This window comes from Pyrus communis, chromosome 6, assembly GCF_041283825.1.
Source record: "Pyrus communis isolate YQ-2024b chromosome 6, ASM4128382v1, whole genome shotgun sequence".
In the NCBI taxonomy this organism is placed as follows: Eukaryota; Viridiplantae; Streptophyta; class Magnoliopsida; order Rosales; family Rosaceae; genus Pyrus; species Pyrus communis.
The window spans coordinates 595,047-619,443 of NC_142570.1; the positions used below are offsets into that span (position 1 = coordinate 595,047).

A 24,397-nucleotide genomic window follows, 5' to 3' on the forward strand; every position below is an offset into this window, starting at 1 on the left:
GAGCCTTATGTTTTACCATATAAAAAACATGGTCTATATTGACTCTATCTGTTGAAAGGAAAACAGGAATAGTTTTGATTCTTGACAATAAAATTTTGTTCAAGCCTAATGTGTGGATCATTTTTTTTTTATCAAAACCCATAAAAAAATGTCTATTCTTATGATATAATTTTCTCAATACCAAATTTTTCATACAATTTTTAAAGCTCCATCACATTTGTGTGATTAAAATTTTCCATACCAATAAAAAGAACCTTTAATTTTTCTCCAATTAATTGTATTGCTATATTATGTAATTTCTCATACAGCTTAAAGGCGATTGATTCTTAACTCCGCCATTGACTACAAATGTGCCATATATATATATATATATTATATATTTGCCTTGTCAAATTATGCAATGGGAGTTTGAAATTGAATGGCCTATGACTCCTTCAAAGTCAAAACTGCTGTGAAGAAGGCAGCTAATACCTTAGACTGATATGAGGAACCTGGCTAGCTCGGACTCGTTCTTACATTGTTGAAGACTTGAGGCGACCGACTTTGTATTCCTGTACATCCGACTGCAAACAAAAAAAAGACGAATATATATAACATAGAGGAGGACTCGGAGCAAATGAATAAACTAATGACCAATAATTCTAGTTGTACCATATCTATTCCTATCATTATTATTTTCGTTGAAATGAGAGAAACTTGCTAACAACATAATATGTTATTTTGTTAGCATCTTTCTTTGACAAAAGTCGTGTTGGGAGAAAAATTTCAGTAGAAAAAGTCGTGTCGACATACAAATTTCTATATGGTAATTTGACAAACTACTCTCTCACAAAAGATAAGACCGCGTGCATTGAGAATTGTACTTAATCTAGATGGATCGTTCCCTTGTGAGAGTGTTAACCATTCATATAGTGAGACTCTTTTGATCAACTTATTTGAGAAGTGATCAAGAAGATACTAATCAATAAATGTCATCTTCGTTATTTAAAAAAAAAAATGACAAGGTAATTATACTAAATTCATTTAAACTATAAAGAAAAAAAATAAAAACTCCGCTAAATTCAAATTTGAACTTCGACTAAATTCAAGTATATTGTTAGCTATTCCTCTTTGTTGTTATCTATTAATTTTACCAATTCCTCCTAAAAAAAGGGGCAAGATAATTATACTAAATTCATTTAAACTGTAATAAATAAATAAATAAATAAAACTTGGCTAATTCGAACTTGACCAAATTCAAGTATATTGTTAGCTATTCCTCTTTGTTGTTATCTATTAATTTTACCAATTCTTCCTAAAAAAACGACAGGATAATTATACTAAATTCATTTAAACTGTAAAAAAAAAAAAAAAAAAATTTGGCTAAACTCAGATTCGAACTTGACCAAATTCAAGTATATTGTTTTTTATTTTTATTTTTATTTTTTTAAGAAAACTAATGAAAAGGGATTGAAAATTTTGAGTTTTAACGATAAAGAAAAAATAAAGGGTAAAGTGAATAGTATCAGGATCGACTTTTTAGTGTAAAAATGTGGGTTTTCGTTAAAGTGAACAGTACCGAAAGCTTTTCGTTAAAGTTTTTTTTTTTTTTTTTCCTGAGTACATCTATATTTTTACACTAAGGGGAGGGGAAGTTCGGATAAGCCACATTATTTTTATTTTTTTAAGAAAACTAATGAAAAGGGCTTGAAAACTTTGAGTTTTAACGATAAAGAAAAAATAAAGGGTAAAGTGAATAATATCAGGATCGACTTTTTAGTGTAAAAATGTGGGTTTTCGTTAAAGTGAACAGTACCGAAAGTTTTTCGTTAAAGTTTTTTTTTTTTTTTTCCTAAGTACATCTATATTTTTACATTAAGGGGAGGGGAAGTTCGGATAAGCCACATAGCGGGCAACCTAATTTGGTATTGAATTCACCATCTAAGAGATTCGAACCTTTTTTTTTAAGAAAACTAATGAAAAGGGCTGGAAATCTTTGAGTTTTAACGATAAAGACAAAATAAAGGGTAAAGTGAATAGTACCAGGATCGACTTTTTAGTGTAAAAATGTGGTTTTTCCTGAGTACATCTATATTTTTATACTAAGGGGAGGGGAAGTTCGGATAAGCCACATAGCGGGCAACCTAATTTGGTATTGAATTCACCATCTAAGAGATTCGAACCTTTTTTTTAAGAAAACTAATGAAAAGGGCTTGAAACCTTTGAGTTTTAATGATAAAGACAAAATAAAGGGTAAAGTGAATAGTACCAGGATCGACATTTTAATGTAAAAATGTGGTTTTTCCTGAGTACATCTATATTTTTACACTAAGGGGAGGGGGAGTTCGGATAAGCCATATAGCGGGCAACCTAATTTGGTATTGAATTCATCATCTACGAGATTCGAACATAAAACCTTTCAATTCCAAGTGAAAAGAAATACAGCATATTATAATACAGAGTGGCATATTGTTAGCTATTCCTCTTTGTTGTTATCTATTAATTTTACCACTTCCTCCTTTGACGATTTAAGATTTAAAATTCTTTCAAAGCTTCAACGGTCAACATTCAAATCCTACCCCCACATCTGGAATTTCCTTTCTTTGTTGTTATTGAATACTATTACTAAAAAGAGAGAAAAAGAAAACCTATTCCTCCCCCCCACATCTGGAATTTCCTTTCTTTGATTCCCACTTCTCATACTTTGAACGCCGCGTGTTAAAGCCTCAAACTTGTAGTTTGGACAACAAATTTTTAGTATATAAACTACATCATCTCCCTCCTAATTTTTCCACAACCAAAAAATCAAACACCAACAAAAACAAAAGAAACAAATTCTCTAGTTATCTTCTGCTTTTTCGTTCGTGATCTCTTTAACCTATAACTTCTGTTGTGTCAGTGTACGAGCTTGTACCAATGGGTTTAGGCTGGAGAAGGAGGAGAACCGGCCACCGCGCCGCGAAAAACCAGCCAGGGGACCTCGACATGGAAGTCCTGATCCCGGACCATTTTCTCTGCCCTATATCGCTTGATTTGATGAAGGATCCGGTCACATTGTCATCCGGAATAACCTACGATAGACAGAGCATCGACACTTGGCTCGAAGGTGGGAACTTTACTTGCCCTGTGACAAATCAGGTGTTGAGAAGCTTTGATCAGATTCCCAACCATAGTCTCAGAAAAATGATTCAAGAATGGTGCACCGAAAACAAGCGCTACGGAATTGAACGTGTTCCAACGCCGCGAGTTCCTGTTATGCCGATCGAGGTCTCCGAGAATCTTTTCAGTTTAGCGGGCTCAGCTCGAAGTTTGGATCACCAAGGGTGCTTCGAATGTGTGCGCAGAATCAAGAATTGGGCCGCTGAGAGTGAGCGAAACAAGCGGTGCATATTGGAGAACGGGGCTGCATCTGTACTCTCTGCCGCCTTTGATTCTTTTGCCGGCGATTGCGAAAAGAAAAATGCAGTTGTGTGCGAAGAATTACTCTCTGCGTTGAGTTGGATGCTTTCAGCTTTCGATGAAGAATCACACAAATACTTGGGATCGAAGGCATCGTTGCGTTGCATGGTTTGGTTTCTCAAGGAAACCGATGATCTTTCGGTCAAGCAAAACTCCCTTCTAGTATTGAAACAGCTTCTTTCTTGCGATGATCACACTAAACATGCTGAAGCGTTGGCGGAAATTGGTGGGGTGAATGACATTCTGTTCAAGCTCATCAGAGAGAAAATTTCGCCGGCGATTACCAAGGCATCTCTGATGGTAGTTTTCTACTTGATTTCATCATCTTCTTCCGCCGGTGAGAAGATCAAGTTATCATATTTGGAGATGGGATTGGTTTCTGTGTTGCTGGAAATGCTTGTGGACTCGGAAAGGGGCGTAAGCGAGGGGGCATTGGCAGTTATCGACAGTCTTTGTGATTGCGAAGAAGGGAGGGAAAAGGCGTACGCTGATGCGCTAACCATACCGGTTTTAGTGAAGAAAATTTTGAGGATATCGGAAATGGCGACTGAGTATTCGATTTCAGCGATTTGGAAGCTGTGTAAATGTGCAAGCAGGCAAGAAGAAAGAGTGCTGGTTGAGGCCCTTCAAGTCGGTACATTTCAGAAGCTCTTGTTGGTTTTACAGGTTCGTTGCGGGGACGATCACACGAAGGAGAAGACGAACGAGCTTCTGAAGCTCTTGAATCCTTACAGAGCTGGATTGGAATGCATTGAGTCTGTAGATTTCAAGAGTATTAGAAGGTCGTTTTGATGATCCTTTCAAGAGAAAACATACATATTCTTTGTGTTAATTAATTCTTAATTTTGGTTTCATCAAATGATGAGCTCTTGAAATGGTAAACATTAATTAATTTGTTTTCCATTTTGTTGATGCAATTCTGCAAGTTGAATTGGGAAGTAAAAGAGAGTTTCAATCTGTTCTTTTTACATGTAACAGTATTATATCAATGATCATTTGGAACCCGTTTGAGACTTTCTACAACACTTTGCTCATTAGCGCTTTTGAGAGAAGTGCTTTTATAATAAACACGTAGGGCTCGTTTGAGAGTGCTTTTAAAATGATTTAAAACATTTTTGATAACAATATTTTTGGAACCAATTCTTAGTAAAACGACAAGTGAATTTTGGAAAAACACTTTATTGCTTTATGCAGGAAGTACGCACTTTAAGTGTTTTTGGAATACAAAAACATATTCTCTATAAGCGGTTTTAGTCATTTTACAAGCAGTTCCAAACAAGTCCTTGTACCTTGACAAATTCAAGTGCTTACAAGAAAAATACACCTCCATAAAAGTGCTTTTACGACCTATAAATGCTTGTTAAGTCTTGGATCAAACGTTTTTTGAAAGCACTTTCATTTATCAGAAATCACTTTTTAATAATTTTGAAAGCAGTTCATAACATGTGTTTCGATTAAGATGTCGCACCAGCTGGTCATGGTTATATCAATTTAAGTCTCCTTTGCAGAAAAAGATCAAAACACATCTTTTTTTGTGTGTCAAATTGTTGGTGCCGACTGATGGACTCATTTTTATGCACCTGTTTAAACTAAACCAAAACTAGTTGTATAATAAGGACATAGTTTCATACCTACCAAAAGAAAAAAAAGATGGGAACACTTTGTACGATGTGAGTTGGGAACGACAAAGATGTCAATTTGCTGCACATTAAGAATGCGTTTTCCTTTTCAATCTTTTCAACTTTTTTAGCTGTACGTGTTTTAGCCCTTCCTCCCCTCCGAGTGGGAACTATGCATAGGACACAGTCCGGCCGACTCGAGGCAGCACATTCTTAAAAGACATGACGGGTTGAAAAAATCTCGTAAAAATATCATTTTCTCAGTTAACATGTCAAATATTTAAAAATTAAAACAATTGCCAAAGAAAACATTATCAAGCGGCATGTGTGCCAACAGTCAAGATGAACCGTTACGAGGTGGTGTAATGGTTAGAAACGAATTTTAAATTCGTATTTCATATGAAACGTCTTATGTTCGATTTCTAGCGCTTGTGAATCACACGATGGTGGTCATGGACAGGCTAAAATGCATTTGTGAGTCTTTTCGACCTTTGAAAGTATAGATTGTGGTGGCGAAACCACTGACTGTCCTCTTTTTTACAAAAAAAAATTTAAAAAATCATGACGTGTAAAAAAATGATTGTTAGGTTTTCTCAAGATATTTTACAAACTTGATAAGAAAAATTTCATAAAGTCATCCTGAAACTTATGTTGTGGCAAAAATGATACGAAAACAACTTTTGTGATGGTTTCTACAAAAATTCTTCTAGTGTTATTTTCGCTCTCCAATTGGTTGATTTTGGTCCTTATTGGTCTCTTCGTACGCAATGGTTTATTTGTTTGAGCCGCATTCAGTAGATGACTTTCTAAACCTCTCACATTTATCGTGAAGGAAATGTTGTTCTTGACAATTTTGCTAACATGGGATGAGATTATTCCCCTTCACCGGTGGCTCGTGCTGCGTTGTTTTCGGACTATGTTGGCTTGCCTGGCTTTCACTTTTCAAATTAATGTGCATCTCGACATACAGGTTTGTCTCATGTTTTTTTTTTCCTAACCTTGTGTGGTTCAACTTATTTTGCAGGTTTAGACCTTTTAGGTTTGGCTTTGGAGGGGTTAGGTTTCATGATGTTCCCTCTCTTTTCTTTGTATCTTCTTTGTTTTCGTTTCTGGAGGGATAAGGTTTATGTTCCTCCTTATTTTTCATGCATTTTTCTCTTTTTTTTTTCTTGTTTTATGAGATGTAAAATTTATGTTTCCTTGACTAACTGTAACTTCTTGTTTCCCTCGTACTATCAAGGTTTAATTAAAAAAAATTATAAATCAAATCTTGATTGTTGAACTAATCAAAATTAAAAAAATCATAAATCAAACCAAAACATCATCATTCAAGAGTGAAAAGAAGTTTCAAGAGCAATTGAGATGAAACGAAAGCGTGCGTTTGATGGGTCAATGTCAATGCAAACGGTATGTGAAAACCAAGTCAGTCTACGCTGCAATTCATTCCAAATGACCTCATGAGAACAATTCAACTGAATTATTTGAATTTCGCTGGCATGAAGTGTAAACGAAACTTGCAGCAAAACATACGCCAATGAAACAAAGACCATGCCAAAAAGCATCTGATTGCGATTGCTCCATCAACGAAATTCAAATGTCTAATTGGACCTAGACAGGAAACCGCCTGTTCGTATTGCCCCATCACGCGCACCATCTTTTGATCCTCATCGAATCGAGGGACATTGAAATTTCATATACTCAACAGCGATCAACGCCGTAGTTTTCATATATAGTAGAAAACAAAGTGTACTTCAGCTACACGAACAATGTACCAACAACAACAAACTAGATGGCTACAAATTACGCACACAAATTCAAGACACTACAGTATTACTAACAGTAGCATCAGTTTCTCATTTATGATGAAAAAGTATTAACTCGGTTGTTTCCGCTCCCAAAGAAGAGCCTCCGTCGGAAAACCTATTTGTCCTTGTACCTCTTCTCCACTTCCTCCAAGTTCTGAATGTCCTTGTAATATTTACAGATGCGAAATAGACACCTGCGCCCAAAATTTGTAGATTGCTATCAAACGACATGAAATATAACAAAGGCCTTTAAGTTTATCTTCTTCTTCATTTTTTTTTTTCTTTTAAGAATTAAAGGCAAAAGGACGGGGGCATTTGATGTCTGGCCAACGTACCAGTAAAGCAGACATGCTGAAGCACAAAGAATTACATTCCTTTGAGCCTTGTACAGCTGCATGACATATTGTTCGCAACAAAGGAAATGAGTAAAAAACAATTGAATATAACACGGATATAGACCGAACTTGATTTTTGTCACTTTAATGGCAGAGGGCTAAATATGCAATCATTAGACTGAGCCGATCAGCTCTTTTATCACCTAACCAATTTAAATATGACAAGACTAATCAAAATACGTACACAAAGTGAAAGTTTGAATAAATTTTCCATGCATGAATGGTGCAAAGACAATGCACGAGTGGTTCCAATTTCCCTAATAAACAAAGAATCCCGAAATTTGCACATTCTAAACCTAAAAAGAACGACGATGAACTTGGCTAGGAAACCTTTGTATCTTTGATACCTAGGAATCCAGAACAAAGGTGCGCGTCGTTTTAGCAGTGGCATTAAGATGAAATTTTTTCAAACACCGTTTGCATTGACATATCTATTCTCGATCTCTCTAAGACATCCCAAAGCTGAATGTGCAACAACTTGCGACAGAAGAACTGGACCACATATAAAAATTTCACGACATGTACAGCCCAAATGTAGAGATATCTCCTACTAGAATATTTCAACAAGCATAACCCCTTCCTTCACCCCTCATTCACTAGTTCCCACGAAGCTCCAACAAAGAAAGTCCAACAAATGATAAAGAAGCAGGATTCAAGATACCATCATAAACAAAAGCCGAAACAACCTAACAATCTAATACCCTATATACATATGTGTGTGTATTACGGAACACAAGTTTCGGAGGGCTAATTTAAGACGCAGTTATGGATTATTGAGCATTATGATTGAGTAAAAATAATCAGGAACTTGTGATGAACCCAAAGCCCCCTAAATTATTACTATGTTAATCTTTAATAAAGCTGCAAAGCAGCATTCGTCAACGGGGAGATCAAAACGTAATTTTCTTTTTGTCATATGATTTCTACTTCAACAAGTTAATTTAGGTGGCTGATCATGAATCCGAAGGCATCATCTCATCAATTTGATTAAATATTGCAACTTTAAAAGCAATGAAACCAGAGAGAGAGTGAGTAATGGGAACTGACGGATTTCTCATAGCGGTCGCGGTCAGAGGCGGTGCAAGTCTCAGAGGTGCAGGCCAAGCGGTGCTCATTCTTCCAATATATATCTACACACAATCGATCAAAAGGAACACAGAAATAGCAAAGTCAAAGATCAATTGGAAACCCATTGAAACCAAAAATCAAAGAAAAAAGATCAATTGGGAAATCCAATGTTATACAATGCCCTAAGAACGAGAAATTCGAAACCTCATTCGATTAAAAGGCCAGATCGCAGAAATGATTATAATTAAGGACAATATAAGTGTGAAGAGAAACCGAAACGGGAACGAAATCGAGAAAAGAAACGAACCCAGCAGCTGAAATCCGGCGAAGGGGACGATGAAGAGGGCGGGTTGGAGGATTAGAGAGACCAGCGACACGAATCGATTCTTCAACCGCTTGGGCGCCGGAATGGTTAGCAGGAAGGCCAACGCCGCCTCTGCCGCCACTACGTACGTCAGTATCATCCACTGCAATGCCATCTTCGGCTCCAATTTCTCTGCTTTTTGCTTACTTCGCTATTTCTTGCTCTACTTCTTCCTCTGATTTTGCAGCTCCCTCCCTCTCTCTCTCTCTCTCTCTCTCTCTCTCTGTGGTGTGGTTTACTTTGTGGCGGATCGGATCGGTTGAGTTGGCCCAAAATTAACACCATTTGGGCCACATCCATTAAGCAGCTATATGGTCCACTTAAAGCCCAATCTATATATCCAACTATATATGGCCCCTAGGCCCAAATTAGTCAACCAGTGATAATGAAAACGAGACTTTAACGATAATTTTATTTAGACACATAAAAATAACTCATTTGCAACGCACTCTCCATTAGATGTGTATCTTGCCAACTTATCACTGTATCGTGCGAAATTCACTTGCAATAGAATTATAACTTTCAGGGATTCCTAGTGTAAAAGTGCAAAGTTTCTCTAGATGGAAATAGTGTGCAAAGAGCTCAAAATATTTACAATGAGCCATCTTATCAAATCAACTGCAGAGCGTTTTCAAGACTCCTTACCTAGTTTTCTTGACTCTTTATGTGCGTGCGGTTGAGTAGGCATTTCGTCAAACAGTTGTGGGCACAAAAGAATCTTGTCCTTGTTTGGAGCATTCTTGGAGGTCCTTCACAAACGTGTTCCATAGGCTTCTATACGTCTTGAAACCACATTAATTTAGATATGGATTCACTCATGGTCACTTATATTAGAAAGTGCGTGAACAAATGTATCAATGTTGACCCTAAATAGTAATTTAGTAATGTATTGTTTCTTCTATCTCTGTGGAGAAGTCTAGATATGACTTTAATTAATATAGTTTCAAGGACATGGTATTTCTTTTGTCTTAGGGAGATTATGTTTCTTCGTTGTTTCATATATCTCAAGTATAAAAATTATGTTTGTAGATCATATATATATACCTCAACGTGAGTTGAATAACATATTTGTCAGAATTAAACAACGTCATCTTCTATTACTACTCAAAAAGATTGTTTGATGTGGGACAATATCTAAGGGACTTACAAATATTTTAATAAATCACCAATGATGAAAACTCAATTCAACCCCTTGAAATATAAAGTCATTGAATTCATATGTTACAAAATTTTAATTTTTACCAAAATACTTCTTCCCCACAGCCATATGCATATGCATTCATTCCTCATATGTTCCAACCGGATTCTCTTCCGATCCTTTTGGTGAGGATCCTAGGAATCTGTAAATAGTGTTATTTTATCGTACATCAGTTTTTGTCAGGTACTGTTTGTGTTTAATTTTAAATAAAAATATTTAAAATAATTTTTGATCGCACGATATTCGATAAATGGATACGATTCACGAATTCTTAGAATCCTCACAAAGATGATCCGACGAGGATCCAAACTCTCATGTTACAAAGTTTTCAAACAAAATACTCCGCAGCTATGTACCTCATGTATGAAAGTTATTTTTTTTTTTTTTTTGCACTGAAAGCCAAAATACCCCTATTGGCTAGCAGCTAGTAGAAATAGTTTGAGAATGATAAGAGTACTGTCGCAACTGAGAAGCTCTGGTTATAATTAAAAATAATTCCAAGAAGACCATAGATCAGTCACCTAATTAACAAGCCAGATGAGATCGTTCAAATCGTACACCTGTCCTTTGATAGAACACTCTCTCCTATTTTATCTGTATACCAAACATGCATTTGTTTTATCTGTGTACGTGGCGTTGTGCCTGCAGTTCGGTCAGTTGTTCAACCAGATCTGGCGTTGGTCCAATGACTTGAGCTAATTAAACAACTCGCTGTTCAACCAGATCTGGCGTTAGTCCAATGACTTGAGCTACTTGAGCTAATTAAACAACTCGCTGTTCAACCAGATCTGGCGTTAGTCCAATGACTTGAGCTAATAATACACGTAGACATATACCTCGTCGACTTTTGATTAGTTATTTTTTGGAAGGAAAGAAACTGAGAGAAAGATTCATTAAAGACCAAAAGAAGCTATTACACTTGCATAAATCAAAATAACTTTTTCCTTGGATGTAAACTTTCAAAGTTTCACTACAGGATCCACCTTTCAAACAATTCTAGAAGGGAAAGCATATCTTCTTTCTTCGAGTCCTTATCTCTCTTTTTTATTTTTTATTTTTGTGAATGCTACACAAAATATATATTAGTAATCTCAGTCATACAACAATGGATAGGGTACATGTGAAAACTTAAATTCTCGTTGAATTAATTTGAGGTACTAGAAGACATCAATACAAACGATGATAGCTAGATAATCATTACAAGTCTCAATCCTCACACAAGTTTATGTCTCCTCCCTGCCTAGATGTAACTTATTTTTTCGTTATTAATAAAATTATCCTCGTACCGTAAAGGTTTTCAAAAAAAAAAAAAAAAAAATCATATTGCATCCGTGCTGTGGGCTTATCCTTGCTTATAAATAGAGTAGCAGTTAGTTAACATGGCAGAACTTGTCAGTCATACTACGTCCCAGTTAGTTGACATGGCAGAACTTCCAAGGTTTTTTGCACTGAAATCAAACCACAGCAAAAAATGCTTGCGCATCATAAATCAAAACATCGGGAAATATCATGGGGTGGTCCAGTTCTCGGGGGATGATGTTAAGAGCTCACAAGCAGGGTTCCAAGTGGAGAATGCCGACGGTAACGGAGAACTTGTGCATATTAAATGCACTACCAATGGAAAATACTTGAGAAGAGGAGACGAACGGGAGTGGTGGATTGTGGCAGCCGGTGATGAACCGGAGGAAGATCAAAGCCTCAGGTTGTCCATAAAGACAACAAAGCAGTCATCCGTTTACTCCACGTGCAACTCGGGCGTTATGTAAGGTTTGTTGTGCTAGGAAAGCACCAAACCACGCGGAACCAAATCAAGCTAGCCCACAGGAAATTTATCAAATGGAAATGCAAGAACAAAATATAAAAGACACAAAGATTTTAACGAGGTTCCTCCACAGTCAGTGTAACTGGAGTACGTCCTCGGAGCAGTAGGAGCTCACCCAATAATCCACTATCAACCAAATGGGAGTTTACAAAGTGTTGGCAATCTCACAACCCAAAAGCCCAATACACCCAATAGCTCTCACACACCAAAGAAACAAATAGAGAAAGAAATATAATGAATAATTTCTTCTCTATACATATAGCTCAAAGCTATTACAACAACAACTACTTTGGTGGATGATTACTAACCAATTGAAGCAACAACTTTCTTCTTCTGTTTTAGGCTCTCTGCAACTCTCCCTTTTTCTCTGCAACTCTCCCTTGCTCTCTGAAGAAAAGCTCTCTTTTCTCTCTTCTTTTTTTTTTCACAACCGAACCCAATGAGCTCTCCCATATTTCTTTTTCAAAAGACACGGATGTAGGAAGAGAACAAAAAAACTTTTCAAAAAACAACCAAACTTTTCCCTATTTTCCTCCCCAAAACAAGGAAGACACAATGATGTTGTCCACCTTTTTTTCTTTTCAACAAACATCATCATCCACTTGGCCACTAATTCAACAATCTCCACCTTGGCCAAGTTCCGAAAACGCCATGATAAGCCAACCAACAAAATTGATAAAAAAAAAACACTCCCAAACACTAGCAAGAGAATAACTAATGCCGAGCCAAATGCTCCAAAACTCCTACTGCTCAACGCCTTCTTTATATAGGCAAAATGTGAGCCAAGTTCAAGCAATGAACAAACTTGGCTACACCAACAACCTTAGTCAACATATCAGCGGGGTTGTCTTTAGTTGGAATCTTTTGGAGAATGATCTCCCCTTCACCAACTACTTCACGAACAAAGTGATAACGCACATCTATGTGCTTGGTCCTCGCATGATGAACCTGATACTTAGCCAAATAAATGGCACTCTGACTATCACAATGTACCTCCATCTGCTTCTGATCAACCCCCAAATCTCTAATCAGTCCATGTATCCAAATGGCCTCCTTTATAGCTTCAGCAACTGCCATATATTCAGCCTCTGTAGTAGACAAGGCAACAGACGACTGCAAAATGGACCTCCAACAAACTGGCCCTTTAGCCATAGTAAATACATAGCCTGTAGTAGACTTCCTTCCATCCAGATCACCTGCATAATCTGAATCAACATAACCAACAGCAAAATGACCAATACCAGAGTCATCCCTCTCAAAGCATAAACCAACATCTCGAGTACCATGGAGATACCTCAATATCCACTTAGCTGCATTCCAATGCTCTTTACCAGGATTATGCATATATCGACTCACCATGCCAACTGCATGAGCAATATCCGGTCTAGAGCATACCATTGCATACATCAAACTACCAACCAAATTTGCATATGGTATATTTTTCATTTGTAGCTTCTCTTGATCAGTTTTAGGACATTGTAGAGAACTCAATTTAAAATGAGGAGCCAAAGGGGTACTAACCGGTTTAGTTGAATCATGAACTCCAAACTTCCGAATCAACTTCTCAAGGTATTGTCTTTGATTCAAACAAACCAAACCCTTCTCTCTGTCTCTAGTGATCTCCATGCCAAGGATCTTCTTTGCTTCACCAAGATCCTTCATCTCGAACTCATTTTTCATTTGCTTCTTCAATTTCTCAATCTCTTCGACATTCTTTGAGGCAATCAACATATCATCAACATATATCAATAAATAAATGAAAGACCCATCTTGCAACTTCTTGAAGTACACACAATGATCATATTGACTTCTAGAATAATTTTGGCCTCTCATAAATTTATCAAACCTCAAATACCATTGCCTTGGAGATTGCTTCAAGCCATAAAGTGATTTCTTCAATTTGCAAAACAAATTTTCTTTCCCTTTCACTTTATACCCATCCGGTTGACACATATAAATCTCTTCATTCAAATCACCATGTAGGAAAGCCGTCTTCACATCAAGTTGCACAAGTTCAAGATCATATTGTGCAACAAGAGCTAACATAATGCGAATTGAGGAGTGCTTCACAACTGGAGAAAAGATTTCATTGTAGTCAATGCCCTCCTTTTGTGCATACCCTTTAGCAACTAATCTTGCTTTGAATCTGACATTGCGTTTCTCATCAGCATCTTCCTTCTTGGCATACACCCATTTGCAACCAATAGCTTTCTTACCCTTAGGCAATTTAGCTAACTCCCAAGTCTTGTTTTTCATGAGAGAATTCATCTCGTCACCCATGGCATTGCACCACTTCTCCTTTTCCTCACTCTCAATGGCTTCCTCAAAATTGGATGGAATCTCATCAGTGATAATAGGAAGAGCAAAAGCAACATAGTCACTATACCGAGCTGGCTTGGTAATTTGTCTTTTTCCTCTGTTCTTGGCAATAGACTCTTGAGGTGAAACTTGCTCTTCAACTTGAATAGAATCTTCAAGTTCAACTTCTTCAACATCCTCATGGTCTCCCACTTCTTCACTTGTAGTGGCTTCGACATCAGCGGAAATAGGATTTGAAGTACTAGAGGCAACTTTCTCAAGCTCCACCTGTTGGACATCTTTCACATTCTTTTCAGAGTCTCTGAACATATTTTCTTCATCAAATGTCACATCTCTGCTGATTACAAGTTTCTTCATCTCCGGGCACCATAACCTGTAACCTTTGACACCACTACTAAAACCAAGAAAGATAGCCTTTTTGGCTCTAGGATCAAGTTTATTTTCAGTTACATGAAAATAAGCAGGTGAACCAAAAATACGAATATAATCATAATCAGTAGAAGGTTTTCCAGTCCATACCTCCATTGGCGTCTTACCCTGAACAGCAGCTGAGGGTAATCGGTTGATGATGTGACATGCATAAGTAACTGCCTCTGCCCAAAATGACTTGCTCAAACCCGACTGAGACAACATGCATCTAACCTTCTCAAGCAAGGTTCGATTCAATCTTTCTGCAACTCCATTTTGTTGTGGAGTTCCCCGGACACTAAAATGTCTCACAATCCCTTCCTCTTTGCAAACTTTAAAGAAAGGGTCGGATGTGTATTCACCACCATTATCCGATCTCAAAATCTTAATCTTTCTCCCAGTCTGGTTCTCAACCATTTTCTTCCAACCCAAGAAAATGCTCAACACCTCACTCTTGTGCTTCATAGTGTAGACCCAAGACCTTCTTGAATAATCATCAACAAAGGTCACGAACCAATGTCTACCACTCAAAGAGGGAGTCTTTGTAGGACCCCAAACATCCGAATGCACATAATCAAGAATGCCCTTCGTCTGATGTACAGCAGTACCAAACTTCACTCTAGTTTGTTTTCCCAAGACACAATGCTCGCAGAAATCAAGCTTACAAGTCGTGGCACCTTTTAGAAGACCTTGTTTCACAAGCCCTTGTAGAGCTCTCTCACCAGCATGGCCTAACCTCATATGCCACAATCTAGTAGTATCAGAATCGGATGTGCCCATATTTTCTGAGACTACAGACGCTTCACCTGTCACAGTGCTACCTTGCAATAAATACAAATGGCCACATCGAGGAGCTTTCATCACAACAAGTGCACCATAAGTCACTTTCAATGTCTGCCCATCTGAATGAAACCTGAAGCCCTTGGCTTCCAAAGTTCCCAAAGAAATAAGATTTTTCTTCAAATTCGGTACATACCGAACACCTGTCAACTCTTTAACCATGCCATCATGCAACTTCAAACGAACTGTACCAATCCCTTTTGTTGTGCAAGGATTGTCATCTCCCATGAACACAACACCGCCATCAAACTCTTTCAAGCTTGAAAACCAATCCTTGTGAGGAGTCATATGATGAGTACAACCCGTATCCAACACCCACTTAGTAGCACAATCAAATGATGAGGAAGTGGTTAAAGCAAAATCAGAAAAATCTGTTTCAACCTCAGCAACATTAGCTTCAGAACTTTCTTTGCCTTTGGTCTTCAATCTAGGACAATCTTTCTTCCAATGGCCCTTATTACGACAAAAGGCACATTCATCCCTTTCCAAAGGTTTTCTACCTTTAGAGTTTCCTCTAGGTCGAGACTGTGATTTTTTCCTGCTAGAAGAGGATCTCCTCTCCGATGATCTACCTCTAACAAATAAAGCTTCAGAGGTACTATCATGATTTTTATCTCTATGCCTCATTTCATAATTCATCAAGGCATTTGACACATCTTCAAATTTCACAGTTTCTTTACCATGCATAATAGTGGTAACAAAATGCTCATAAGAGTCCGGCAAGGAATTCAACAATATTAAGGCCTTATCTTCATCCTTAATATCCTCATCTAAATTTAACAAGTCGGCAATCAACTTATTAAAAGCATCAAGGTGTCTAATCATTTTTGTACCTTCTTTGTATTGGAAGCGGTAGAGCTTTTTCTTCAAGTGTAGCCGGTTCTCTGCACTCTTCGTCATATACTTGTCTTCCAATTTTTGCCACAACACACTTGCCAAAGTCTCCCGCATCACAAAATACTTCTGAGTTTTTGCAAGGCACAACCGAATTGAAGAGCAAGCCCACAAATTTAATTTCTCCCATTCTAGTTTCGACATAGCTTCAGGCTTCTCTCCCAAGGCGGCAAGAAGATCTTGTTGAGCCAACACATCTTTAACTTCACATTGCCACATCCCGAAGTTGTTTGTGCCATCAAACTTTTCCACTTCGAACTTTGCATTTTGCACCGTAGTTCTTGCAAACCCGGAGCTGCTTCCAAAAGGATTCTCATCTTGCCCGTCTGACATCTTTGGCAACTAGACAGTACCCAAGAGCAACCAGTGCTCTGATACCAATTGTTGTGCTAGGAAAGCACCAAACCACGCGGAACCAAATCAAGCTAGCCCACAGGAAATTTATCAAATGGAAATGCAAGAACAAAATATAAAAGACACAAAGATTTTAACGAGGTTCCTCCACAGTCAGTGTAACTGGAGTACGTCCTCGGAGCAGTAGGAGCTCACCCAATAATCCACTATCAACCAAATGGGAGTTTACAAAGTGTTGGCAATCTCACAACCCAAAAGCCCAATACACCCAATAGCTCTCACACACCAAAGAAACAAATAGAGAAAGAAATATAATGAATAATTTCTTCTCTATACATATAGCTCAAAGCTATTACAACAACAACTACTTTGGTGGATGATTACTAACCAATTGAAGCAACAACTTTCTTCTTCTGTTTTAGGCTCTCTGCAACTCTCCCTTTTTCTCTGCAACTCTCCCTTGCTCTCTGAAGAAAAGCTCTCTTTTCTCTCTTCTTTTTTTTTTCACAACCGAACCCAATGAGCTCTCCCATATTTCTTTTTCAAAAGACACGGATGTAGGAAGAGAACAAAAAAACTTTTCAAAAAACAACCAAACTTTTCCCTATTTTCCTCCCCAAAACAAGGAAGACACAATGATGTTGTCCACCTTTTTTTCTTTTCAACAAACATCATCATCCACTTGGCCACTAATTCAACAAGGTTGTACACTGCAAACCAGGGCACCGCATTCATCGGCCGAAGACACCCCACGACAGTGGGAAATCTTGTAACGTCAGCCACTGCAAACGACTTCCATGAATGCCTCTACGCAGAGGAGACAGCCCCCAACCTCGAAAACCGTATGGATGAGTACACAGTCATCGACTTGGATCCACTCGCACTACCTAACCCTTTTGTGCTGAAATCAAACAGCTGCGACAGATACTTGAGGTACATACTTGATGAAGAAAACCACAATCATGAGATTGTTCAATTCTCCGGAGAGGATCCTAAGAGGGAGCAGTCAATCTTCCAAGTAGAGCAGGCAAACAATAAAGACCATCACTAGACAAGCAATTGATCATGGCAGTGGCTGACCGACGAGACGAAAGTACAAAAAGTTGGGGTTGCACATTGTTCAAGCCCGAGCGTGTCGGACAGGCCAGCAAAAACCACAACAACGTGCTCTGCCGATTGCGCCACGTGCAAAGCGGCCTCTACACAAGGCCATTTGTTGAGAATATATTCGAATTACGCCTCAACGATGAAAGACCTGACTCTCATGGAGTGGATGTCTACACAGCCATCTGCGGCCTTCCATGATTATCGATTCATCATGATCATTTGATGTTTGTGGGTAACGTCTCTGGAAACCCTCACGAAACTCCACTCATCCCATCAAGGTCACCTATGGGTTTAAAAGACATTTCCTTATCCTATAATATGCATGTTCCTTGTGAAATTGATTAATAAAGCAATAAAAACAAATTCTATGTGTGTGGAAAGGCATTTTGTGTATGTTCTATGTGTATGTAGAAAGGTATTTGTGCACTAGTGGTTTTAGTTAATAATACTAATAGTGCATGTAATGAAATAATTTACATTGCATATAATCAAATAACTTTGTAAGGTTATGTACGGTAATAAAGTTGTACTTAATGGGAATTATAGCTTGCAAGGGAGTACATATGCTTTTAGTTGTGAAAAAGGTGAATTTACAAAACTTTTGAAACAATTTTCAAGTATTTTACGATGCATATTAATGGAGCAATATTCCTTGGTATTTGCCTGTTGATTGGAGCAATTGCTTGTGACAGATTTGGCATATACATGTTTTTGTTTTCCATATTTTTCACGAGGGCAATTGTGTAGCCGATACCTTAGCCAACTTTGGTGCAGATCATGATGCATATTATTGGTGGTCTAACGTTCATTCATGTGCAGCGTTTGCTTATATTCATGATCTTTCTGCTTCTACCAGCTATCGTTTTAGATGATTTTTATCATATGTTTTCTTTGTAAGTGAGGTTCCCTTATCATGTTACTTGCTATGTTATTTCCATCAATCAGGTTTGGCTTTATGTCCCCCTCATTTGTGTTCCTTCATGTGCAGAGTTTTTCCTAACGTGAACCGCATCAAGGATTATAAAAGGGTGATTATCCATTAATAACTAACTCCGTTAAAAACTTCCTAAGCCATTTCGTAGAGTTTCATATAATTATCTATCGTGAATTTTTACAACTTCAGATAGTTTTGCAAATATTACTTCATGTTGGTTCTCTGTGAGTGGAGGCCAAATTGAGGGGAACTCTAATGCAGTTGATGCTCTCCTATCTTTTGCGGTGCTGCTCTGCCACTACAAAAAAAAGAAAACACCTTGCCAGACGGATAACTTCCGTCGGCTAAACGCTTGTTTCGTCGCCGAAGTCTTTAGCTGACTGAGGTTTGTCGGGAAAAATTAGTCAGGCAAAACCTATCGACTGAACGCTTCAACGACAAAAACACAATTCTATCGAGCAAAAGTTAGTTAACGTGTTGGAAATTTTCATCGGCCAAACAATTGACCTGAACAAAATTATCTTGCCCGATGAAAATATCTCATTAGCTAGCAAATAATTAAATAATGTAATGAATTTGACCCGACGAAAGAGTTGTTGGGCCAACTCTAAGAAATCAAACTTAAAAATATAGAAAATTTTGCACGACGAAATATCTGTTAGGTTAACATTTTTCAATTTTAAAAAAATATTAAATAAATTGTAATAAATATTTAAAAACAATATTTACAATCAAAATAAAATTGTTCTTATAATTATATTACAAAAACTAAACAGAAAAAAACGTTAACTATTAAGGTGATTGGGGGAATGGCTGCAAAAGCTCGCCCGGGACACCAGGAATCTTGATGCCAAAAACTGACGAGGACGGGCTATGACAGGGAAGTACATGGGCACTAATTCTTGATTTCGCAGCAGCTTGTGCCAACCGCGCTACCTCTTCTTGTAGGCGCTCAGATTCTTCCTTTTGGCGCGCTAGCTCCATTTCCACCTACTGAAGTTTGGAATTAGTCTCGATCGATGAATAAAGCTCGCTGAAGAAGTAAAGCCCCCAACTTCCTGAACTCGACTCGCTTCTAGGCCACAAACTTTCTTGGTTTTCTGTCGCCTGATTCCGTCCATTAGCAACTAGATAGACACCTATGAATCAAGTATCAGCTCCTCCATAGGCACATTCAATTATAATCTTGCACGGATGATGGGATACAAGTGTGAAAGTCTTATTTTATATGTTATATAAACTTTTTGTTTCTTAATTGAGTAAATTGTAGTAATGGTCCTTTAACTCTAACTCAATTGGAGCAAGGGTCCCTCAACTAAAAATTCATTACCATTGGTCCATCAACTCATCAAAACGTGCATCTATGGTCCATCAGATAAAAATCCATTACCAAATGTCCCTCAACTTTAATCCAACTAGAGAAATGATCCCTCAACTTTAACCCAATTGGAGCAATGGTCCCTCAACTCTAACCTAATTGTAGCAATGGTCCTTCCAACATAACTCGTTTTGATAAAATTCTGATGAAGTTGACGAAAATGACCATAGCTACGCTTTTTGATGAGTTGAGGGACCCCAATTATAGCCATGGTCATTCTAATATAACTTATTTTGACAAAATTCTGACGAAAATGACCACAGCTACACACTTTGATGAGTTGAGGGAACAATGGTAATGAATTTTTAGTTGAAAGACCATTGCTCCAATTTGATTAAAGTTGATGAATCATTGTTACAATTTACTCTTCTTAATTTTATACAAGTGTTGGCTTTAGTTTATATTATTTTGAGAATTATATCCTTAAGTAGCATTGACAGGAAAAGGATCCTCACCGGATCATTTTCCTAGGGATCCCGTGATCCTGACCGTTTATCGTATATCGTGCGGTCAGTTTTCATTAGGTACTATTTATATTTAATTTTAAATTTTAAATTTTGAAATGATTTATGATCACACAATGTACGATGCACGGCTACGATCACAAAATCTCTAGGATCCCTAGAAAAAGAATCCAGGGATGATCATTTTCCGCATTGACATGAGTTATACAAACAAATCAATCAATGTCAACTATTTTAACAAATCTTGCATCACACCAATGAGAGCTATGTTCATATCAATGAGAGAGATGGGAAATAGATTGAGGAAATTAATATTAATTATGCTCCCCTCAAGGGGATATAGAGAATTGATATTATCAAACAGCTATTAATCATTGTCTTTATAAATTGCTCCTTCCTACATTTCTTCGAAAGTACAATTAGCGGATCTGTTCACGAAAGAGTAATGTTAGGAAAACTAAATTTGTAGACTAAATTTGCAAATTACATGATGTGTCATCAATAGGAAATGAGTTTATCAACGTTTAAGTAATAATTTAATCACCAACTTCCATATTATTTAGTTTACAAATTTAGTCTCTTTAACATTACTGTTCACGAAAACTTTAGTAATTTAGTAATATTAATTTATAACATTCACTATTCAACTTGGGGGTTATAGAGAGTTGATCTGATCAAATCATTTATTTTTATTTTTATTTTTTTTTACAAATAATAGCGTTTGTAGGTTAAATAATTAATTGTTAAGTGGAAGGAAAATCTGTGGGGATTGAAGTTGCACTAAGGTGCATAAACATTATTATTTTTCATCAGTGCAGAGAAGCGCGGTTAAGATATGATAAAATCATATCATCATAGCATATTCTATTATTTTTTTATATTTACTATAAATAGAAGCCAACCCCACTGATTGAATAGTGCATAAGATGATCAAGCAGAGGAAGATGGACTTCGCCGAGAAAAAGGCATCACACACCCAAAACACATTGTTACATATGGTCATGACATATGTGTTTATTGTAAAACACTTCTGCTTCTCCCTGAAGAAGCAATCGCATATGAGCCTTAGTTTATATATAAGGCTTATCAAGTGAAGGCCCTCAGCGCTAAGAGATGATAATGTAAGGCACCCTTTTCTCAGGAAAATCATGCATCAAGTCATAAAGCACAGGCCCACAAGAAAACTATAACAAATTGAGAATTCGAATAAAGTTTTGATGTAAGTTAAATGGGATTCTGTTTATAGGTTGATCTGATGGCATTGTTTACATGATAAGTTGATAACCACAATTTGCTATTTGGTTTTTATGTGTTGATGATTATGAAGTTGAGTTTATTTGAGTAGTTAACTGGCATATTGGATGAAAGGAGTGCTCGCAGCAGTACAGCTGCCATCTCGTATAAAAAAATATGCCAATGGAACTGGAAGAGTTTTGATTCATACATTGTACTCGCAATTGTTTATTTCTTTGCTCGATCAATCGTGAGAGCTATAGATCTACATCCTGAGTCGGACTGAGAGAATGGTATACATAAAGCTTGTGGAAGGAAGAGTTATTTGATTAATCAGGGCGTCTTATGATTTCTGGTTGATAAAATAGATCCACCATCACTGATTCACTATGATTCATAGAAATCAAGAAAAGAAAAGAAAATCAGATAAACCAGTTTTTGATCCTTATGCTTTACTTTCTTGGGCTTTTTTATTTTGGAGGTGGATTGTCTACCCTTCGATTTCCATACTCTCCTCATGCCCTCCTGTTTGTTTGGTCACGGTTAAACCATATCAATATTTTATATTAATTTTTTTATAAAAATAATAAAACAAAAAGTAATAAAAATATAAAATGTTGATGTGGTTTAACGGTGACCACACAAACAAAAGGGCATGAGGAGAGTATGAAAATGGGAGAGCAGACAATCCACCTCCTTTTATTTTAGTATATTTCCAATTATATTGGAAGGTTTTGAAGATTGAACCTAGCATATATAATGCCCATTATATATGATATTCGTACCCACCCACCCACCCTTACCATTACAATTCGAGTAAAATAGTACGCCATGTCGCTATATCCAGGTAAACAAAAAAAAAAAATTCTAGTTAAAAATGCCCAGAATTTATTTTAAATAAATCACAAATGATAGAAACAAAATTGAACGCTTAAAAATCAAGTCTTTGAGTTTACCATGTTACAAATTTCATTCCTCATCATAGCTATAAGTGGCTGCATATCTAGGTAAACCACTCTAATTAAAAATGCCCATAATGCATTTGAAATAAATCACAAATGATAGAAACTAAATCCAAAGCTTCGAACATCGAGTCGTTGAGTTCACCATGTCACAAATTTCATTCCTCATCATAGCTATAAGCCACTTGCTTAAAGAAATTTATTACAAAATGCTCCACACCTATCCACGTTCTTTATGAAATTTGACAATCTATTGCTCATTTAGTTGTTTGCAATATAAACTATTCCGATAGACCAGGCTACAATGGAACAGAATAGTTTGGAAAAGATATAAACCAACCAATTAGATCAAGCTATTTTACCAAATCTCGCGTCACTCCTATGAGGTCAGCCATGTTCATATGAACCAAAAATATTACCACGTGCTTATAGAACTATTAAGCAAAGACTAAGAATGTGAAGGAAATGGGACACAAGACAAAGTAAACGGTCTCAAGCTGTGTAGAGTTGGTTGCATTGCACGCAAGGTGTGGGCTTATAAATAGGATAGCTGGTTTGGAGCAAGGAGAAAGCAAAGAATAAAACAAGAGAGAATTAAGAGAGGAGAGAGATATATCATCCCAGTTAGTTAAGATGGCAGAACTTCCGAGCTTCTTTGCGTTGAAATCAAACCACAGCAAAAAATGCTTGCGCATAATAAATCAAAACATTGGGAAATATCAAGGGGTTGTCCAGTTCTCGGGAGATGATGTTAACAGCTCGCACGCAAGGTTCGAAGTGGAGAAAGCCGACGGTAATGGAGAACTTGTGCATATTAAATGCACTACCAACGGCAAATACTTGAGAAGAGGAGACGAACGGGAGTGGTGGATTGTGGCCGCCGGTGATGAACCAGAGGAAGATCAAAGCCATTGGACCTGCACTTTGTTCGAGCCTCAGGTTATCAATAAAGACAACAAAGCAGTCATCCGTTTACTCCACGTGCAACTCGGGCGTTATGTAAGGTTGTACACTGCAAACCAGGGCGCCGCATTCCTCGGCCGAAGAGTACTCCCCGCGGGCGTGGGGCATTTTGTAGAGGAAGCCGCTGCAAACAACTTCCATCTATGCCTCTACGCAGACGAGATAGCCCCCAACCCCGAAAACCGTATGGTTGAGTACACAGTCATCGACTTGAATCCACTCGCACTACCTAACCCTTTTGTGCTGAAATCAAACAGCTGCGACAAATACTTGAGCTACATACTTGATGAAGAAAACCAAAATCATGAGATTGTTCAATTCTCTGGAGAGGATCCTAAGAGGGAGCAGTCAATCTTCCAAGTAGAGCAGGCAAACAGTAAAGACCATCAAGAGAATCATTACGTGCACATCAAATGCTTGTACAACAACAAGTATTTGAGAAGGATGGACGTAGACAAGCAATTGATCATGGCAGTGGCTGACCGACGAGACGAAAGCACAAAAAGTTGGGGTTGCACATTGTTCAAGCCTGAGCGTGTCGGAAAGGCCAGCAAAAACCACAACAACGTGCTCTGCCGATTGCGCCACGTGCAAAGCGGCCTCTACACAAGGCCTTTCGTTGAGAATAGATTCGAATTACGCCTCAGCGATGAAAGGCCTGACTCCCATGGAGTGGATGTCTACACAGCCATTCATGGCCTTCCATGATCATGATTTATCATTATCATTTGATGTTTGTGGGTAACGTCTCTGGAAACCCTCACGAGACTTCACTCGTCCCATCAGGGTCACCTATGGGTTTAAAAGACTTATATATGCATGCGTCGTGTTC

The 24,397-nt window shown here is 37.6% G+C and overlaps 2 protein-coding genes and 1 pseudogene across 2 annotated transcripts; 2 read left to right on the forward strand and 1 right to left on the reverse strand.

Moving 5' to 3' along the window:
* The first annotated feature begins 2,647 nt into the window (after positions 1 to 2,647).
* On the forward strand, positions 2,648 to 4,538 carry LOC137711747 (U-box domain-containing protein 21). Its single transcript, XM_068451001.2, has one exon. It carries the CDS (start codon positions 2,896 to 2,898, stop codon positions 4,228 to 4,230), a length of 1,335 nt encoding a protein of 444 aa, XP_068307102.2. The 5' UTR covers positions 2,648 to 2,895; the 3' UTR covers positions 4,231 to 4,538.
* A 2,174-nt stretch (positions 4,539 to 6,712) lies between these two features.
* On the reverse strand, positions 6,713 to 8,914 carry LOC137710419 (uncharacterized). The gene is made up of 4 exons (XM_068449434.2): positions 8,633 to 8,914; positions 8,305 to 8,387; positions 7,198 to 7,253; positions 6,713 to 7,056 (listed from the first exon to the last, which is right to left on the reverse strand). Exons 1-4 carry the CDS (start codon positions 8,802 to 8,804, stop codon positions 6,978 to 6,980), a joined length of 390 nt encoding a protein of 129 aa, XP_068305535.2. The 5' UTR covers positions 8,805 to 8,914; the 3' UTR covers positions 6,713 to 6,977.
* Positions 8,915 to 11,266: 2,352 nt separating this feature from the next.
* On the forward strand, positions 11,267 to 18,040 carry LOC148696073 (uncharacterized; annotated as a pseudogene).
* The last annotated feature ends 6,357 nt before the right edge of the window (positions 18,041 to 24,397 follow it).